This window comes from Muntiacus reevesi, chromosome 1 (assembly GCF_963930625.1).
Source record: "Muntiacus reevesi chromosome 1, mMunRee1.1, whole genome shotgun sequence".
In the NCBI taxonomy this organism is placed as follows: Eukaryota; Metazoa; Chordata; class Mammalia; order Artiodactyla; family Cervidae; genus Muntiacus; species Muntiacus reevesi.
In genome coordinates this window covers 10,994,927-11,017,152 of record NC_089249.1, presented here as the reverse complement: position 1 = coordinate 11,017,152, position 22,226 = coordinate 10,994,927, and the positions used below count along the sequence as shown (strand labels likewise).

At 40.5% G+C, this 22,226-nt stretch overlaps 1 protein-coding gene across 1 annotated transcript in view; it reads right to left on the bottom strand.

The window, feature by feature from the left end:
- The window catches only part of ANO4 (anoctamin 4), a 215,330-nt gene that overhangs the window by 74,182 nt on the left and 118,922 nt on the right, over positions 1 to 22,226 (bottom strand). The window contains exons 8-12 of the mRNA XM_065921006.1: positions 18,348 to 18,454; positions 11,711 to 11,766; positions 8,859 to 8,980; positions 5,154 to 5,288; positions 3,478 to 3,574 (exon numbers count right to left, since the gene is read on the bottom strand). Coding sequence (XP_065777078.1) covers positions 3,478 to 3,574; positions 5,154 to 5,288; positions 8,859 to 8,980; positions 11,711 to 11,766; positions 18,348 to 18,454 — 517 coding nt within the window. The remainder of the gene's footprint in view (positions 1 to 3,477; positions 3,575 to 5,153; positions 5,289 to 8,858; positions 8,981 to 11,710; positions 11,767 to 18,347; positions 18,455 to 22,226) is intronic.

The window sequence follows — 22,226 nt, the reverse complement described above, 5'->3', positions numbered from 1 at the left end:
GTTGAGCATGGATCAGCAGCCCCAGAGGTGCTATTAAGAATTCCCTTTGTGCGTTATAAAAACTAGCACACATCTACATATGGATAGGTTTGTATTTAAGACCGGTAGGTATTCGTGTTGCTGCTGTTAAAGGTTTCTGATTTTCCCAGCACTGGTTTTAATGCCTCATTTATTCTCTTTGGAAACATGTCTATTTTGTGTGTATAGTTTTGAACAAACATTTTCTGGGCTGCCCTCTGGACTTTAGCACTGTAAAGAAGAGCAACCCATTAACAGAAACCACTTCTACTTTTATTAAAACCTCAGGTCATCACTGCATTTACCTCTTATTCATAACACAGAGACAGCTAGCAAATACTTTATTGCTAGAATAATACGTTTTATTGCAATCACCATGGCAGAAAGCAAAAATACCTATTTTTGCTGCAAAACTGCCGAGCTCATTTCCGACTCCAGGATAAATCACACCACTACCAGGCCAAATTGAAATGATGACGGATATGTTCATAAAGCATAACCTTTTTTTGGTGCTTTATAGCTCTCTATAAAGTATAGTTTACTGTCCCTTGGAGAACATGCCAAGTATAAGCAGGTCTTTTCCTATTATATCAGAGTACAAAATATTTCAAAATTTTCCACAAGTTTATGACTTATTTCTTTAAACATAGGGGAGATGGGCAGCATTTAAATACTTAGTGTGAGACAAGTCTAAAGCCAATTTATTTTGATGCCAGAAGGAGTGTTATGCTGTGAACATCAGGTGGTCAGCATCAAGTCAAGCCTGAAAGTCCTAGTGGTAGGTGGGTGGTTATGCCCCTTACGAGGGTATTCCGTGGTGGAAACTCCCTGCACCATCAGGGAAGATTCTGGAATGGACTGTGGTTGTCACTGTTCTGGGCTGTGTGGATCAGCTTTCGTCCTCTCTGGGTAACAAGTCTCTCTCATGTAGGTCACTAGGAGTCACATGGCTCAAATACAGCCCACAGGAGTCCTTCCCTGGGATTGGTATGCAAACACTTGGAGAGACACGTTTTCCAGCTGCAGTTACCAATCTGGAAATATGTTTATCAGCGTGAATGAATAGGAACCTCCAGTCCCTCCTAAGACGGTGAGCTAGGATGAGCTGATGGCTCCCTCTGCCAAAATCAAAGTCAGAGAAACAGGATAGTCGATTTCAGGAACTGACAGAACAGAAACATACAAACAAGAGCCTGAGAAATGCTGGGGGAGTTAGAAGGCTGGTTTAATGTGTGTGTGTGTGTGCACGCGGGCACGCGTGTGTGAGACGGTGGGGGTGGAGGTGGTTCCCAAGCAGAGTGAGAACACAGGATAAAGAAAAAATATCTAAGTTCCATTCTAGCCCCTACCCAGTGGTACTGGAAAATTAGTTTCCCCTCCCTCAGCAATCAACTACAGAGGGCAAACCATGAGGGCAGGTATCCGTGGGTGATATGAGGGATGCTCAGCCCTGTTTTACTGGAGGAATGAGGGATGTCTCAGGCTTTCGCTTCTCGGTGCTTTCCGTCTTAAACCTCGGGGACGGTTGGTTACAGCCAAGGGGGAGAGCCTTCTCCCAATTCTGCTTTGTTCTAAGCAGGCTTAAAAATGATAGGGGCCAGAAAATTCCTACACCCAGTGATGCCTGGGACACACTGTTCTCTTCTCTTTGTAAACTCACCAGGATTGACCTGGCTTCTGACCCTCACCCTAAGTGACTGATACTTCATGGGACCAGCACTCATGGGCTAAAATAACAGGATATCTGGGGAAGCCAACTGCTTCCAAAAAACTCCAAACTAGGCAATAAACACTTTCTGAAACAGATATTGATGAAATCTGAGTACTCTAAACTATTCATGATGCTCCTTTTAAGGAATTATTATAGCTCCCCTAAAAAAAGAATTTTACTCAGGGCAGACCTTTCACATAACAAAGACCCCCAAGCAAAAAATAACTGGGCTTCTAAGATTCCTCAAAAGCAGGATTTTTACACCTGAGTCATTTGTGCCTAGCTCACAATCTTTAAACAAAATTATATTACTGAACAAAGTCTTCTGATTCTCAGCACAACCTCTCTATTTCCCAAGCTCACTCTACTGAATTTGTCCTCATCCAGACAGGTCTATTTGTGTGTTCACCAAAGGAAGGGAGAGTATTTTGTGCTTTTTTGGATCCTTATAGCACATACTAAGAGCCCAGATCTTTCTAAATTCACTGCTGGCTGCTTATCCTCCCACCAGACTGGCCACCTGCAGGGCTAGAGACAGCATGAATGGGCAGGCAGGCTCCTGGGCTGCCGATCAAATGTTCCTACACTTAAACTCTGCAATGCCAGCCATATACTCAGAAAAATCCAAGTCACAGTGATTGCAGAGGTTACATAAAATCTGCCAACCCCTTTTATACCTGAAATCTGGGTAAGCTGATGGGCAGTGGGTCTTGGAAAAGTTTCCATCAGTCTATACAGCCATTGCTTTGCATTAATGATACTACCCTTCAGTAATAAACCCTAGAACTTCAATGAACATGTCTAAAACTTTAATAAAGTAAGGTATAATATCAGAAAGGGGTATGTAATAACACACAGACATAATGGTTCTATGTAATTTTTTCAAAACACTTTCACATCTACTGTCTTCTTTGGTCCTCATGACATGCCACGGGGCAGAGAGGGCAGCTATCAACACTTGCACTTTAAAGATGAAAAAGCTTATGCTCAAAGAGGTTGTACATGTTCATGGTCAAGGCAGTAAGCAGCTGAGCTAGCCTTCAATCTAGGTCTTTTGGATAATAATGATGGCGAAGAGGAGGAAAATGACAGCAGGTGTCATTTACTAAGATCCTGCCATTTGTCAAGCACTATACCCACCTGGGGCTCAGATAGAAGAATCAGCCTACAGTGTAGGAGACCTGGGTTCAATCCCTGGGTTGGGAAGACCCCCTGGAGAAGGGAATGGCTGCCCACTCCAGTATTCTTGTCTGGAGAATCCCATGGACAGAGGAGCCTGGTGGGCAACTGTACAGTCCATGGGGTTGCAAAGAGTGGGACACAGCTGAGTGGCTAACACTTTCACTTTGTTCATGCTCATCATACACCTTGTCACATTTAAAAAATAAAACAGTCCTCATGTTCTCCGTTTCACAGATGGGAAAACTGAGGCACAGAAGAGGTTACATAATGTGTTCCTACACTGACCAGTGGTAAAGAGCACAGTCAAGATCTGAACCTAACTTTCGCTGATTCTATCAACTGTTCTATTTGCTCCCTGTGATAATAATCAGAGCCATAACATTGAAAACACATATGCAGTAAAAAGATCTCTGAATTAGAGTACTAAATGATGAAGATAAATCTCTCCTACAAAATAAACTTGAGAATAAAAGATCAAAATGGACAGAAAGAATGTGGTTACCACTTCTCTCAGGAAGGTATATGTTAAATTTGATCCAACTAAAATATTGCATATTTGAAATTACCTTGGCATAAACGCAGCTGTCTGACAGCCTCATGAATGGACAGTATTTATCACACACAGGACACATGATGATATCTGTAGCTTGGCAGACTTCTTTACTGGAAAACAGAACAGAAAAGGATTGCTTTTTCATTTAATGACATAACAGCATTTTCTTCCCCTTCAATTTCACCAGAAGAGTCGACCAGTAAATAAGATTCAGTAGATCAAATTTTTGCACTTGGAAGCGTCTTAGCCTTTTCTTAGTTATTAATGTAACCAAGTGCCTACATAGTTTTATAGTTTGATAAACCTACTTATTTATCAGGCTGCTTCTTGGCTTTTCCATAATAATAAGTTAAGCTCAGAAAAACACATGAGGCAAAACATTGATGGCTATATCTAAGATTATACAGGAGTCATTTACAATATTGTGCAGGTTTGAAGACATTTCATACTGAATTATGGGGAAAAGGAGACACCTTAAAATGCCAGTCTTATGTGTCCCCCATCCTGACAATTTATGCTTTGATTATATTGTGTTAAAATGAACACAGGTTAAGGACTATCAAATTTCCCTGGAGAATAAATTGTTTCTTTTACCATTAGCGATATGCAGATGACACCACTCTTATGGCAGAAAGTGAAGAACTAAAGAGCCTCTTGATGAACGTGAAAGAGGAGAGTGAAAAGGTTGGCTTAAAACTCAACATTCAGAAAACTAAGATCATAGCATCCAGTCCCATCACTTCATGGCAAATAGATGGGGAAACAATGGGGGAGAAAAGTGCCAGCCTTAATTTCTGTGTGCATGATAAATAAGAATGAATTGTGGAGGAAAAAATACTAGGGATTAGTTCTCGGAGAAAATTACATCTCATTAACAGTTTCCCCAGAAATTAAAATATTTTTGTAGGTCACTTCTATTTTAGCAATCACTTCTAAAAGGCACATTTCTTATTTAAGGTCATTGTCCAGCTTTGTATTAAGATCTTTATGAATACCTTAGACTACATTCTAGTGGAAGAGCCAAGATACTAATTGCTAACATTGACCCATTCACAAGGTCCCAGCAAGTTGGTGAGATGTCTTTCTTACAAGTGTCTAGCTTACAGGTCTGTGTAAGAACACACAATTGATGAAAAGATAATTAACCCACTATTTTGCAGTAGTAGTAGAAAAAAAAGGTAAAAAGATCAGAAAGAGAACAACTTTGAGCCAGTGAATGAAAGCCATTTGTTCTGTGGATGCATGTTTGTGTGCTCTGTCCTGTCCGACTCTTTAAGGCCCTATGGACTGTAGTCCACCAGGCTCCTCCATCCATGGGATTCTCCGGGCAAGCATACCAGAGTAGGGTGCCATTTCCTCCTCCAGGGGCATCTTCCCGATCCAAGGATTGAACCCACCGCTCCTGCATTGGCAGACGGGTTCTTTACCACTGAGCCACCTGGGAAGCCCTCTGTGGATTCACAGTGACTTGTGTATTCATAAAAGTGAACTCCTTGGTAGCTAGAGACCACAGCAGCAAGGGTAATGGATGGACAGATTTTGTGAATTGAACCTTTAGAATTTTCCCAGGAGACTGGAAAGATGTTAAAATGAATAGCTAAGTGGACCCACAGTCTGTAAACACTCCCAAACCACAAACACCCATCTCCAAACAAAAGCAAAGGCAGGCTCACCTAGAGCGCTCCATACCTGACTTGGCAGTGATCCAGAGTGATGACGCCATACAAAAAGACAAATAATCCAATGAAGGCAGCTGGGAAGAGCATGCCGGTGTACCAGCCCAACCAGGCAAAATACAACCCAATCTTCTCTCCAAAGTACCGCCTGTTTACGATATAAAAGTCTTGCAAATTATATTGAAGTGTTTATAGTCAGGCATTCTAACACTTTGACCAGTCATGTAACTTTGTGGTGGCCTTGCTGATAACCATACAGACAAGCTAAGCCAAGAGAATGGAATGTTTGACCAAATCTAGGCTCTGGACTTAAACTTCTTTTCCTATTACTCTAGAAAAGAAACAGTATGAACCCTTTCATACAAGAACATGATCATACACAAGCTTGTTCTGAAGACACAGGACAAACCCAGCTCATTCAGGAAATTAGGTATAATACTGTGAATCATGAGGAATCAGGGGAATCTGAAGACTTGGTGCCAACATATAATATTTTTGCCATTTCTGAGTGTGTGTTTGTTAATGCATGCATTATATATATTTTTAAGAATAGTAACCAAAATTACTGCAAAAATCTTTAGACACTCCTTTTAATATACTATAGTTTTATAAGATGTTTACAATGCTAGAATCATAAGATATCACTAAGAAAGAACTCTACTGAGACTCAGTATGAATCAATGCTGAGAGCAACTTTCCCTTTTAAGTGAGGACTTTTCCCAGGCATTAACGTCTACCTCTATAAATATTTTTCTGAGACGAACCATGTGCCTAGCGCCCTGTGGTCTGTGAAGTTTGAAAGTGTCCAGGGAATTCCTTGGTTTTTATTTCTTAAATATTATTACTGTGTTTTCTAGCCCACATTTCATAACTTAGAGCTTAATTATTTCTTAGTCCAGTGTAAGAATATTCTAATTATTTTTTATTCTCATTCTAGACAAATGTTGACCATCTGTCTCTGAATACTGTCTGCTGCTTTCCTCCTACACAACGGCTCCTAAAAATCATGGATTATTATTTATCGTATCTCCTAGTATGTCTCAACAGAAACCTTCCTCTTCCAGAAGACTTTTACAGCATATATGCATTTACACATAAATTCATTTATTCATTCAACAAATTAAAAAACACCTGCTCTATATCAAATACTTCGCTAAGTGCTGAGAATACAACGGTGAGCAAAATAAGCTTGGTCCCTACTCCTGTGAAGCTTGTGGGTGACAGAGGAGACATATATAAATCAGTTAAAGAAATAAGCTTCTGGTTAGAAAGCTGGGAAAAGAGAGGAGAGGGACACAGTGCAATAAGCATGGATAACAAGGCAATCTGACGACTTTGGCCAGGGAAGACTTCTTCCCTGAGGCGGTGACTGCTGTGCTGATGAATGAAAGTTAAGTGGGTGGGATAGAGTCTTTCCAGCAGAGGAAACAGAGGCCCTGTGGTAGGAGTGATGTTGGTGAAATAAGGGCAGTGTGGCTGAAACACTGACAGCAAGAAAGGGACTGGGACTTCCCTGGGAGTCCAGTGGTTATGACTCCACCTTCCAATGCAGGAGGTACAGGTTTGATCCCATGTTGGGGAGCTAATGCCTCGTGGCCAAAAAACCAAAACATAAAACAGAAACAATACTGTAAGACTTTAAAAGTAGTCGGCATCAAAAAAAATCTTTCATTTTAAAAAAGTGGGCTGTTGAGGTGGGCAAAGGCTAACCCTTGATGGGCCTTGCAGACCATACATTGACTTTTGTCCTGAGAAAACTGAAAAATGGTGAAAGGATTTTAGCCAATCCAGCCCCTTGGACAGCAAGGAGATCAAACCAGTCAATCCTAAAAGAAATCAACCCTGAAGATTGATTGGATGGACTGATATTGAAGCTGAAGCTCCAATACTTTGGCCACCTGATGTGAAGAGTTAGCTCACTGGAAAATACCCAGATGCTGGGAAAGATTGAGGCAGGAGGAGAAGGGGGCAACAGAGGATGAGATGGTTGGATGGCATCACTGACTCAATGGACATGACTTTGAGCAAGCTCAGGGAGACAGTGAAGGACAGGGAAGCCTGGTGTGCTGCAGTTCATGGGGTTGCAAAGAGTTGGACAGAACTTCGTGACTGAACAACAACAACAGCAAGGGACGTGACCAGATTCACATCTCCAGGGAAGAGAATGACGTGGAAGGGCCAGAGAGGAAACAGGAAGACCAGGTAGAGGAAGACAGTCATAGTCCAGGTCACAGGTGAAGGCAGTAGGGGCAGGGGAGACAGTCGGTGTGATCTGAGAGAGGTGGAGGAAGCAAAATCTAGATATAGGGCAGGAACTATTTAAGATATGTGATTCCCCAGTTGCTCAACAACATCATTCCATTCAAATCTTGGTTGTGTTTTTCATGCCCCTTCTCCTTGGCCAACACCAATCCACTGCTCTCCTATGCCTCAGCTCTACAGAGCCTTACACAGGGGCCCTGGCCCATATCCATCCTTCCATTTTTCCTAATTGCTGTCCAACTTCTGTCCTCTATCACACATGTCACCACATTATGCAGAGCCTTGTTTTCCAGTTGTTTCAAGTTTGCAGGGCTGGTTTTCCTGAAGGAAACCGTGTATTTCTCAAAGCCAGAGACCATGGGTTCTCTGTCTTTGCCAACGGTACTTAGTTTTGTACTAGGAACACAATGGATAGTTAATTAATACTCATCAAAAAATTGCAAAATCTTAATCAAGAAACTGTTATGGATAGGAGATGCTTTGCCAGGACTGCCTTTGATTCCCCCCCTTCCTTCTATTCTATCACATATTGAGACTGGTCAAAAGTAAATGGTCTCATCTCAGAAAACATTTTTCACTCTCTCAAGTCATGTGGATCATTTGTTACTCACACCCAGAAGGGGTCATAATTCATCAATGTCATTGGGTCAACAGGAGTAAACTCTTGTAACAAGGAAGAACGACTACCCAGGGAGACGAAATAAAAGGTGAGTTGTCTTATTAATTCATTTTCCTCTGGGCTCATTTTTTAAGGGCTCGGGGAAAAGTGATATTAATCCACCTAGTCTAAGACATAAGGTAAGATTTTCTTTTTAATAAGGAATCAATGAAGTGTAGATTGTCATTACCCAATCTGAATTATCAATCTCTAAACAAAATAAACACTGCCCATGGCAGAATGTTGGGCATATATAGACCACTAAAGAACATACATTTTCAATGCATGATTATCTCAAGTTAAAAGCAGATACTTTTTTGACCTGTGGAATTAAAACAATCTTTAAAGGTTATTAGTTTGAAATGAAAATTAAAGTAAGACTATAATTTACTAGAATTACAGCACCCTCTCTCTCCTACTTGCCTAAGAGTTTAGTAACATTCCACTGTCATTAACACACGTAAGCAGCGTTACCTATCAACAATTGTTGTTGATACTCTCTCACTAACGTCACGTGGGTGATGAGTGTCTTACGAAATCCTGTGAGAGGCCTAGTTTAATCTCACCCACCTCTTTCTAAGTCCCTTTTAGAGGAAACACCAGCCTCAGCAGGAGGAGGTCAGGTTTACCAAGAACAATCCATGTCCTCTGATGAGCTGCCCTCTTGGGAAGAAGTCGGATTTGAGCGTCAGCTGTGCATCTCAGTTCGTTTTTTCCCCAGTGTTGGCTTGTCCCAGCTCACAGTCTGCCCTAATTATTCTGCATACGCTTTATGGTCACAGCTGGTTAAGAACTCACCTTACAAGATCCAAAGGCTGGTATTTATACCACACACCCCAGGACGCCCAGCACTCATAGAGCAGATGCCGGTGGTTTACTGCTCCGTGGGTTCTAATGGAGTTCTTACTTCTGTAACTTCCCTGGATAAAAACACCATGGCCAGTGAGGTAATACCCACAAAAGCCAAGAGCAAAACCCGAGAGTGATGCTAGTTCTTTTTGCTTTTATCTTTTTAAGGTAGTGAGGATACTCTGTATGATACTATAATTGTAGATGCACACTTATTATACATTTGTTTAAACTTATAGAATGTATGGAAAGAACACCAAGAGTAAACCCTAAAATAAACTATGAACTTTGGTTGGTTATGATGGTTCAATGTAGATTCATTAATTAAAACAAATGTTCCCCTTTGATGGGGGATACTGGGAGAAGCTATGCATGTAAGGGAGCTGTAATACTAGTTTTTATGGCAAGAGTAGCAATAGGGATGATATAAGGATAGATCCATTCTATTGAAGGGAAAAGAGTAGGTTTGTTATTCCAGACATAATTTTGATGCTGATGCCATGCAGTAAAAAGCCCATGCTTGCTAGAATCAGGCAGGTCTGAATGAGTTCAAATTCAGTTCTGTTACTTTTTAGCTAGGACATCTTAAACTCTCTGAGCCTTGGATTCCCAGTTCACAGTGGAACTAACAACATCTGCTTCATTAGCTTTCTTCTGTGATTTGAATGAACAGAGCATCTTGCCCAGAGGCCATGCCCAAGACTTAGGCGTTCTCTTTCCTACTTGTCTCAAGACGGAAGTATCAATAGTTGGTAAACAGCTGGTCACACGGTCTTGTGACCAAGGGCAGAAAACTTTCACAATATAAGAGTTGTAAGTCACCTCAAATTTACAATAATTCAAATATAATTTGACATCCTCATGGAACAAATGAGGATACCATGGGTCAGAGGAGTGGGCTTTTTTTTTAAGTTCAGTTAGTGTTAATGCTAGTTTCACCAACAGAAAAGGCATGCTGTCTGGAGGTAAACTTTGACATTTTAACTTGAGAAGTCCTTTCTTAGGGGGAAGTGAACAGGCCTGAGAGACAAAGAACTCACTCAGATTCTAGTCTCAGCTCACCCACCAACTCACTCCGTGACTGGGTCTGAGCTAAGCTTACTCTAAACCTCTATTTAGGTTTTCACCATAAAACAAGGCAACGGGAGCTGCCCTTCCTGCCTCTGAAGGTTGTTATGCAGTCAAATACTATAATGAGGTTAAACTGAGAGCAAAAGTTAAAAGAACGATTATGTTATTACTGCAGCTGCAATTACTAACTGGAAAATTCTCTTTTCATACAATGCAGGGATTTAGCAAGATACGAAAACCACAGAGAAGGCCTGGAGTTACTCTGGGGTTTCACAGTTGCATCTCCTCAAATATCAGCAGGCCCACCACCCACTCGTCTGCAGAGAGACTCTGTCCACCCACAACTGCTCAACACTGCCCTTACTGTGGGCAAGGGGTAGGCAGTGGGAGAATGCAGTTCTCACCGAAACCCTTTATTGCGGGCAATGCCAACTAATAACCACATGGTATCCTTTGGGGACACGTGTCTTTCGAGTTCAGTATATGGCTCGAGAAAACTTTTGTGTCAAAATGTTTGCCTCTATCACACAAAAAGGATCATTTCCAAAAAGATTTCATGACTGTCTGTTAATAGGGTCTTGAATCAAAGCCTCTAGTTTTCTTAATGAAAAAGGTTTTAAAAATTTCACTAAATACTCTGTGGTGACCTCAACACAATAAAAGAGGGAATTTATGTGTCCGTATAGATGATTCATTTTGCTGTATAGTAGAAACGAATGCAACATTGTAAAGCAAACTATACTCTAATAAAAAAACAATAATAATGAAAATTCTATACCACCTTCTCCATCCTCCTGGTGTTTAAAATCAAGAGAAGAAACTCCATAAGCCATATAAGAAATATATTTTGGGAAGACCTGCCATTGGCAGGTAGCTGGAACTGTCCTCCAAGCTGAGCTGTCTAACAGAAGATTGTTAAGAAAATCTAACAGTAGTTTGACCCTGCCACCATGTGAGGTCTTAGAGGACACCAGTCATGATACTTATCCTTATGTTCTCGGTGTCATACTATGACTGGTATGGAGGAGGTACCATGAAAATGACAGAAATCTCTCACCAATTATGAGAATTATGGCCCCGAGAACCCATAGATGTAAAGAGAATTCTAAATTAAATTACCATATATGTAAAGAGAATTCTGGATTAAATTACCTAAAATCTAATGTGAAAAATAGAGGTACGGGTAATTACATTTATAAAAGTCCTTATAGATGACAAAGATCATGCAGTAAATAAGGAGAATATAAAAATTTATACATGTTAAATAAGCAACAAGTATACAATAGTATTAATTTCCATTTATCATCCTTTAGTTAATACAGCTTTCATAAGATGGCTTCCTCCCACTCTTTAAGGATTAGCTATAAATTTTTTTGTTGTTGCAGAGACTATATATTTCAGAGACATCTTCCCCCTGGGTCCAGCATGTCATGCAAATTTTCAATGCCTCTTTAATTTTATGACTTGGAGTCCCTCAGTCATTCTTCTAAATTCATGCTGAGTGACTCTTGATTCGAGTACTCTTGCAGTTACATAAAAAAGACACGGAGAAATAAATCTGTGCTGGGCGAGAGATGTAACAATGCCAGTAGGGCCTCCCCAGCTACTCACCGAATAAATTAGATTCATTCTAAACAAATGTCGTATCAATGAATGCGATTAATGACTGTCCCCAGAAGCTGATTTAATAACAAGGAATTGACAGAGAAGGAGAAAAGACAGGACAATACCTCATGCAGAGGAAATGCAGCTTCATAGGAGCCATTTGTAAGCAAACGATTCAGACCTACAACAATAAAAAGTCCAAAGTGAATTCATACCGAGTTTAAATCCTCCTAATGTAAGAGTAATGTAAGGGTCATACTTTTTGGAAAAAACAACCTATATCTTCAAAAGTAGTTCAAATACTTTTGGGGGACAACAGTTTAGAAAGTTTTGCTATCTGCTAGGAAACTGGAAACAAAGACTAGAAAATCAAGTTTTCAAATAGGAAAAACATGATGAAGCATACCTAGCATAGTACTTGGCATAAAGAAGGGAGCGGGAGAAGTGGATGAATTAATCACACCAAAAAGATGACTTTCCACCTGAGCTTTCCCATTTTCATCCAGAAGCTTCAATATGGACAAACCCAATTCCCTTGCATTGGGCTAGTGGATGACTTTGGAAAGTCCTCTTGTTCTCAGCCCTCAACTCTCTCATCCACAAAGCGGGGGAAGGATATTGGATACGTGCATTTGCAGTGGCTTTATTGGTCAGATATAAATCACAGTTTCCACCCAAACTTAAAGGGAAGGGATTACACATTCAGGAGTCACCCCAGCCTGGGTCTATCTCGGGTTTATGAATTTGATTTTTTTTTTTCAAAGAATCAGCTTTTGGTTTCATTGATTTTTCTCTATTTTTTCCATTTCATTGATTTATTCTGATTTTTATTATTTCATCTACCAACTTGAGACTACTTTAATTTCCTTCCATACCCCCTAGTTTCTTAAGGTAGAAGGAGAGGTCATTAATTTGGGGCCATCTCTTTTCCTATATACACATATGGTGCTATAAGTTTCTCCCTCTACTGCACACTTTGTGATATGCTGTTTTTTCACTTTCACTGAATACAGCAACTTTCTGATTTCCCTTTTGATTTCTCTCATCCATGAGTTATTTAAAAATACATTATTTAGTTTTAAATATTTGTAAGTTTTCCAGAGATGGTCTTATTGATATCTAATTTAATTCCACTGTGGTCAAAGAATTATTGTCTTATGTCCCTCAAGTATGATCTCTTGGTAATATTCTGTGTTCACTTAAAAAAATTGGGTATTCTGATGCTGGTGGTAGAGTGGTCTAAAAGATCAAGTAAGTTAATTTCATTGATAATGTTTAGGTCTTCTAACCTCCACTGATTTTCTGTCTACTCGTTCCATTAACTAATGAAAAAGTGGTATTGAAACCTCTGACTAGAACTGTGGACTTGCCTATTTCTCTTAGCAGTTCTATCAGTTTTTGCTTCGCAGTTTGAAGTTCTGTTATTAAGTGCATAAACATTTAGGATTTCCATGTTTTCCAGATGCACTGCCTCCATCATTTTAGAATAGCCTTCTTTATCCCTGGTAGTATTCCTTGCTCTGAAATCTATTTTCAGATATACTGGCTGATTCATATCAATGTATGACAAAACCCACTGAAAAATAAAAAATAAAAAAAAATAAATTAAAAAAAAATCTATTTTCAGATTTACTGATATCAGTATAGGCCTTTCAGCTTTCTCTTGGATAGCACAGTATATATCTTTTTTTATTCTTTTACTTTAAGCTATTTGTGTCTTTAAAGAGTGTTTTTTGCATGCAGCAAAAAAATAGCTCTTGCTTTATTATTTAATGTCAACTTCTGAATTCTGGATTGGGATTGTCAAACCATTTATATTTAAGGCTTAGTGAATTATGAGGTGCTCCACTAGTCTCACTGGAAATCCCTCTGGGTTGCTCTTTCTCTGGCCTTGGGTAGTTTTCTGACGTGTGTACTAATCAGTACTCTAAATACTTGAGGAGGCTCTCTGCAGATCTTCAGGGTTCTCCGTGAAGCTGTTTTCTGGTGTGTTGCCCTGGGAACTCTGGCTGCCTTGGTCTCCCTGGACTCTCAGCAACATCTTTTCGACTTGGGGAGACTACTCGGTTCTGTGTGGGTTCTTTTTCCCTCTGTTGCTGCCTGAAATCATCTCAAAATAGTAAGCTGGGGCAGCTGTAGGGTTCACCTCATTTGTTTTCCATCTCTCAGGGATCGCTGTTCTTGGCTGCCCAGTGCTCAGTGTCTTGAAAACAGTCGTCTCATACTTTTGTCTTTTCTTTTCTGATTGTTTCAGGTGGGAGACTAATCTCGTGCCTGTTACTCCATCTTGGCCAGAAGTGGAAGTATGATGTTTTGCTCTTCAAAGTTTCTCTCAGATCAAGAGTGATTCTACTTCCTAAAATGCACTTCAAAGAAGATGGCTGGAAAGATGTCTCTCAAGCAGCCTTCAGATGAGTGCTCTCCATGTTTCAGATCCTGATTAGAGGCCAGAGGCTTAGCCTAACTGGAAAATGAAACATGCACTGATTCTGATTCACTTTTGATTGATGGAGGATCAATCAATGTTTAGGTACTTTTAATCACGGTAACATGGTTAAACGTATTTTAAGATGCTTTGACATTAACTCTAAATGCCTAAGAAAGACACCTGACATATAAATATCCATAGGGCTTTGTCTAGCACAGAGGAGGCCCTCAATAATACCTTTGCAAAGAATGAACAAATGATTGATTATGTAGAAAACTTTGACTTCCTGGAACTTCTATCAAGAATTCTACATATATCATCAATCACTTTCAGATATCCCAGATAATAACAAAAGATTCACGGGGACCTAATAAGAGACTTCTGATGATGACTCTTGTGAATTTGTGACAAATTATCAAAGTCCTGAAAAACGAGAAAACAGTTAATATTTAAAGTCTTCCCGTTTGAGCATCAGTTTTGAAACTACAAATTAATATCAAGATTTATTTTATGTACTTATATTGTTAAATAAGTCTTTTTATCTATTAATTGCTCTATTTTGAAAATGGAATTCACTAGGTTTGATTTTCAGAATTGTAATAATCTCAGAGTGAAGTCAAAAAACTTATATTGTGGTAGTTTTCACTCCACTGAAATACCCTCATAAATCATGTCTACAAACCATATTTTTGTATTATCTCTAATCCATGTTGACTCATGCAAGATGCCACTTTCAGAAAGAGCTTCAGCCAGAAAATAAGATAAACATTAATTCTACTGATGAATTAAATTTTCTTATAACATGTTTCTTTTAATTATGAAACTGAAGATGTTAATGAAACATTGGGTCAACAGAGCATTTACACTTGAACTCCAAATTTTTCAGCATAATGTCTGATCCTTGGTTAGTAATTTACTTTGTAGTTGGTTATTTCTAACTAGACATTTTTTCAGTTCCTCATTATTGATTTTCAAAGCACTGGAGTTCTTGATAGAATTCTTCTTTCATCAAATAAGAGAAATTTTTACAACAATCATTTCTTACTAGTAACAATACTATATTTCCTGTGTTTTTTCAGTACATTTACAAATCATTGTCTCTGCCCTTTTTCTGTCTCCATCTTGACGAGCTGTAAAAATAGTCCACATTTTTAGCTGCAAAAATTTAAGCACAATAATTGCTGTATGGTCTCACTGTAGAGTCTTTGATTGTGTAAGAATGCTGATGGTTAGACATTGATCATGTTTAAAAGATTTTCAGTTTGGTTCAACAAGCAATCTGCCTGTATGCCAGATACTGTGCTAGGCTATGATAATACAAAGACAAATAAGGCAATTCATTTATAATTGAGAAGCTTATTATCTAGACTAGCAGCTTTTAACTGCAGATTCTCAACACCCTAGTAGGTTACAGTGAGTTGTGAGGTGTGCTAATATTATACTACCAATATTAGTAAAGAGACTGGTTTTACAAATTCTTTGCATGTTATGAAATAATCCAGAATAGCTACTGCCCTAATCACTTCACTTCTACTCACTTGTTTTCTAGTATGTTCCTGATATGATGTTAACCAAGAAAAGGATGGAAAAAAGTATGTGTAGTGTATCCTAAGTTTGTTAAAAAAAATCACATGGACAAATGAGGTATAAAGATGAAAAGAGTAATTAATGTAATATTTAAGTTATTCAGTATACAAAACATTAACAGTGGTTCTCTTTAGTTGGTAGAATTTTCATTATGTCATTGAAAGTAAATAATTCAAGATAATAAAAGAAGAGTTGTACATGGCTAATTACCATATAGACTGCAAAAATAATTTCCATAGGAATTCAGAAGAAGAAAAGACTCCTCCGAGCTAGAAGGGCCATGGAGGACCTTATGAAGAGGATGTATCTCAAGGATGGATGACTGCTGCAGAGAATTTAAGGATGTGCTAAAACATAACCCCATGGAAGCCAAGAAAGTCCTAAATCTGGTTCAACGTCACCATACCCACCTACACTGACTCTCACTGAACATACTATTCCAGGTGTATTCAGATCTGGACCAGGTATCTGATTCTCCCTATTATATTTTAATTTATACAGCTTGCAATCAAAGTAGTTTTTGGCAGCTTCACCATACTAGTGACTCACACTTGCATTCAACTAAACCTCCCAAGTTTGTCCCTCTTCATGATGTGTTGAGTAACATTTCTCCCACACGGTGGTGCCAAGGTAGCTGTTTTGCCGAATTTGAGCATAGCACTGAACATTTACAGACTATTGAAAGTCATCTTTCAGCTGTGGCTGAGATTTCCAGATCACTGAGCTCTTTCAGGATCCTAACTCCAAGTGACTAACACAGTGCATCCTTCCAGTCTCAACTCCACCCGAAAGCCTGATGAGCAAACTCTTTAGGCTCTGTGCGGGTTATCAGCTGACTGCCCTTAGCTTTGCAGTAATGGAGGTGGACCCTGTAAATACTTCTCCTTTGCCAGATGCTGCAATGCTGAGCTTTGTCAGTAGGAGGCCCAGAGGGACAGCAGGGGAGGGAGGAGTTCATTTCCCTGGTACTTGTGTGCTCCTCCCAGCAGGCCTCTGCAACTCACAGCTTCTATGGAAGTTCATGGTAGCCAGCAGCCCTGGGATCTCCTCAAGGGCAGGTGGGCCTTTGAACAGCTTCACAGGATGATGACGCTGGGCACCATCTCCCAGTGAATGGGTTCCTTTGGAACCCCTCTTGCCGGCTTCTCCCAGAACTTGAGAGGGCGGATTCACAGAGAATTCTGCTGGCACAGAAACCCCAGCAAACTGCTCTGCTGTCCAAAGATCCACAACTGCACCCCTTCTAACAAGGTCTCCATTTCAGCTTTGCTGTGGAGCATCTTCTCTTCTATAGAATTCTTCTTGCTCTTTACTAGTCAGTCCTCCATTACTCCAAACCTCCATCACAGTTAATTATTTATATTAGCTTTTCCTGTTCAAGGAAAAGTTATCAAACTGATAGTTCAGTTGGTAAAGAATCCACCTGCAATGCAGGAGACCCCAGTTCGATTCTTGGCTTGGGAAGATCCGCTGGAGGAGGGATAGGCTACCCACTCCAGTATTCTTGGGCTTCCCTTGTGGCTTAGTTTGTAAAGAATCCACCTGCAATGCAGGAGACCTGGGTGTGATCTCTGGGTTGGGAAGATCCCCTGGAGAAGGGAAAGGCTATCCACTCCAGTATTTTGGCCTGAAGAATTTCATGGACTGCATAGTCCATGGGGTTGCAGAGTCAGACACGACAGAGTGACTTTCATTTTCACTTTCCTGTTCAAATTCTGTGTGATTTTTTAATCCCTTGATCCCCTGACATAGGTCATCATTCAAAGCATAGATAAAAATCTTGCTGGGACAGAGATATGGACAAAGCTCCCCAAATCTTCCCAGTATATAGTAATCTACTTAATAAGGCAGGAAATTTGGTAATATATCATGGAAAGATTATCACACAAATATCCCCAGTGTAGTATGTGGAGGTTATTTGCTGGGGGTGGTGATTGTTTGGAGAATTCACTTATGATGACAGCTCTTTTCTGCCCGTCCAGCTTCCTGCGCCTGCTTCTGCATCTTTCCACACACTGGCTCCCTCTTGTCATTCAGGTTTTAGCTCAAGTTCCGGCTTCTCAGAAGAGCATGCCCTGAGCACGCCACCTCAGCATGATCTCTACCCCCTAGTCAATCTCTATAACATCATCCGTTCCAACGTCTTCATGTTATGTACTGTATTTACTTATTTATTGTCTGTTCTTAACTTCTTGAACATCCACTGCAGGAGAGAACTGTGCTCATCTCCCTAACACCTTGCTCAGTGCCTGGCGCACAATGCATGCTAAGTCACTTCAGTTGTGTCTGACTCTCTGCGATCCTGTGGACTGCAGCCCACCAGGCTCCTCTGTCCAAGGGATTCTCCAGGCAAGAATACTGGGGTGGGTTGCCATGCCCTCCCTCCAGGGGATCTTCCCGACCCAGGGATTGAACCGGGGTCTCTTACATCTCCTGCACTGGCAGGCAGGTTCCTTACCACTAGCGCCACCTTGGAAGCCCACCTGGCACATAATGGGCACTCCTTAAATATCTGTTGAATTGAGAGCACTTTTCCATGATCTAAGATAAAAGAGATGATGTGTTATCTTTTAAAAAGCAATCTATTAAGGTTTTACACTTCTGAGTTATCCATCAAGGAACTGTGCAGTTAGAGGCTTTATAAATCACAAGCATTTCTAGAATTGATAGCAATGTAATAAAACCAAAGGAAAAAGTCTGTAATCCTCCAAATCAAATGTAACTTGTTATACTGATATACTACTTACCAATTTTGTTTTTTCCTTCTTCATACTTTATTCTTTGTAAAATATGATGTACAATTCTACTTCTTGTGGCATTGTTGAAGAAAGTGTCTTTGTTGTGTATGATGAAGCTGTACACACATATTGAAAACACAGGTTAAGGACTGATTGGAGCTGAGGGATCTAACCTTTGACATAATTTGCTGTGACTTAGAGAGCTGTGTCTTCTGTCTGTCACAGAGAGGGTAAGTCTGGAATAGCATGAGGAATCCCCCACTCCCCACCCCAAGATCACACCAGAGGCAAGAGGCTCATGAATCTTAGCAGTTTTGGTTCTCAACCTCCCAGTCATTTACATCACTGTTTTAGGAAAGAGCTGGAGCTAAATACAATTAAGAAACTGCACTAATAGCAAGTCCATGCCTCACATCCTGTTTTTTTCCTCAGTAAGGTCATCAGATAAATTCAACTAAAAATTCATTTTGCTTTTATCTCCTTTTGTGTTCCACTTCATTCTCTCCCATGTCATAATCACAAGATTTTTCAGGAATTTTAACATCTGAAACTGGCTTGGGTGATGGACACAGGTCTTAGGTAATAGCTCTGGCCTGGCTTAGGGCTGAGTCACTAGAAATGGCCTCTGTCCGTTCCTTTCACACGTTCTCTCCTGGATGGACCACCCCTCTTCTAGAGCACATACTTAAGATTGCTTCTCTCTCGGCCAAAGGCCCACCCCGCCTTGACTGTTTCTGATAGGACTCATGAACACACACACACACAACGCTGAGCTTGACCACACAATGCAGCATGAAGTGGCCAGGTCTTTCCCACCCAGTAATGAGTTAAATGGTCAAATATGAGAGAGACTGTAAGTATAATTGCTTTATAAATTATAGTTTATTACCTCAGCAGACTTTTATTCAGTATGTTGCATGAATTGGACACTATGTAAGACTTATTGATGGTGGCAGTCATCACCCTCAAAACTCAACTCAGAAGTCACTCTCCTCAGCAGGTCTCCCAACCCCTCTAACCACTCTTCTGCCCTCCAAGGAGTCCACTATTCATCTTCTCTAAGCTATTTCTTGTCTTGCAAACACATCAATTTACTGATCATTCTGTATAGTCATGTATTTATTTTCATTAATGAATGCAGTAAACGGTTACAGAGAACACTCTATAGGGTAATGATTATCCAGTGGGAAATAAAGCAGATAAAATCTTTGACCTTGAGAGGCTTACTGTCTAGTGGAAAAGAGAAACCACAAAGGAAAGGAACATGAGGCAGATATGGGAAGAATCAACCTCCTTGTTCATGCCTTTTCCCACATAAGACAAAAGGCTGAATTGTAATAATTTCTGTAGCCAGAGGAGCTAGTGAGTGGCTAGTACACAGTAAAGGTATAGGTTTTTGAATAGCAGTAAGAGAATGTTTGTGTGAATTTATGTTGGAAATTGCTATTAATTTTTTTTAAATAAGATGAATTCTTGGGAATTACTCAAGTCATCTAGATAAAACTGGCCTACAGAAAGAGTGGTCCAGGCATGGGGTTTGACTGTGGAACAGAATTGAGGATGTGAGGTTGGGATAAAGGAGAAAAAAGCCAGAGAATATGAAGACAAAATGTAAATTGCATGGATGGATTCCTTGGATAGAGCTTTCTGTTCACTTCTATTGTACTTCTCTTGTATTCTGTTATGGAATTTACTTCTCAGAAAAAAGTAACTTGGTACAGGAGAGATAAATGCTATGTGGGTAAATGAGAAAGCAGCAGCATTTATCTTATCTCTTCTCTAGGGTTGCCTGAAAACATTTTATGGCGTCAAAGAGGAAGAGGGGAAAACTGAGAGTTACAGCAAACGTAGTTCCTTTTATCTTACTCTCCTCTGCTTTTTCACCTTATTTGAGATAGACTATTATATTTTAACAACCATAAAGATGTCATAAAGAAGTAGACAACAAATAAAAAAGTCCTTTTTGACTCACAATTTTAGATAACTGAAAGCTGATAAGCACAACCATGCTTGACAAGACAATTCCGGACTAAAAGCCCGTGTCTCTTGCTCCTCCATTAAATGATTTTCTGCTTCCCTTTTTTTTTTTTTTTAATAGCATCTTATTACATTTTGTGAGCTCATGTAATCATTCTCTGTAATAAGCATCACAGGCGAACCTCACAATTCTGTTTTCCTCTCCTTTACATCTAGGTCATACCTGGATCCTAGCGATTCTATAATGGGAACAAATATAGAGAACCTGTGCTGTCGGCCACCAGCTCCACATATGTTAACTCATGCCATGCTTACAATAACCTGGGAGGAAAGTACTTTATAGCCCCCACATTACAGGAGAAGAATCAGAGAGGTTAAGTGATACACCCAATGTCACTCAGCTAATAAGGGGCAGAGCCCAGATATAAACTCAGGCTGTCTGGCTCCGGAGCTCTCATCTTATCCACGCCACTCACCTGCCTCCCTGGGACAAACTTCTGACCCCTGGAGGTCAGCTCTGCTGAAACTGTTCTCCTTGCTTCTTACTTATCCTTAGAGCCCCAGCTCAGGTCACATCTTCCTCCAAAAGTATTCCCTGACCCCCACCCTCACCCCAAAAGTATTATGGTGCTACAAAAAGAGAAGGAAGCAGAAAACCATTTAATGGAGGAGGGAGATGAGCTTTTAGTTCCAACATCACTCCTGCTTTCCCTTAAGACTTGGAAGTGAGATAGACCTCAACCTACACCCCAGCTTTGTCACTTACTATGGGGTGTTGGGACCATCCCTCAACTTCCCTGGGTCTCAGTTTCCTCATCTGTGGGATGGGATAAAACTGGAATCCTCCTCCAATAAGATTTTTGCAGAATCAGGTAAGATGATGAGCACTGCTGAGCCCTGTCTGGCATTTAATAGGCTCTCAGAGTCAGCTGTTACCACCCTTGTCGCTCCTGTAACTTGTATATAGAACTTCTCTGCTTACATGACTTCTCTGTATGAGCTTCTTCAGAGCAGGGACTGGTCGTGTGCGTCTCTATTCCCAGTACTAGTACAGGGCTTGGCACGTGACAAGCTCTTGCAGTCAGCTCAGTGAGAACAAGTGAGACCTTCCGGAGACCCCGAGTTAACACGGGGGTCTCCTGCTCCTGTGCAGCTGTGCTGAGTCGCTCAGTCGTGTCCAGCTGTTGTGACCCCATGGACTGTAGCCCACCAGGCTCGTCTGTCCATGGGGATTCTCCAGGCAAGAATACTGGAGTGGCTTGCCATGCCCTCCTCCAGGGGATCTTCCCAAGCCAGGGATCGAACCCAGGTCTCCTGCATTGCAGGCGGATTCTTCACCATCTGAAACACCAGGGAAGCCCAAGATGGGGGTCTAGGAGACTAAATCTCGTCTCATTAGACCTTGACCTCCATGTCTGCTTCCTATGAATCTTTCTACCTTCCATCTTTCCAGCTACCCCATGAACCATTCTCTCCATGTTACTTGTCTAAGGATATTCTTGTAGTGCATGGAGCCATCTCATTTTCTTTGTCACTCCTTCAAACTGGAGGTTTAAGAGGAAGAACAGTGATGATGTCCTACATCATGATTCTCAAGCTTCTCTTCGCCACTTACAAAACAACCCTCTCCAAATGAAATCAGACACAAACACATGCATGCATGAACCACACACCATGTAAGCTGAGCTGTTTTGACAAACATAAGACCTGATGCTTAGTCTGTGAGGTGTCAGCACTCTACCCAGGCTTAGAAACTCAGCTCTGCCTTCACACACTGCTGATGGGGCAGCAAGCAAGCACAAATTCTATGAGGGTACCTTGACCAGGTCTATCAAAATTATTCATATATCCTCATCACATCTCCTCTGACCTAGCGATTCCCCTCTAGAAATTTATTCCACAAGTATGCTC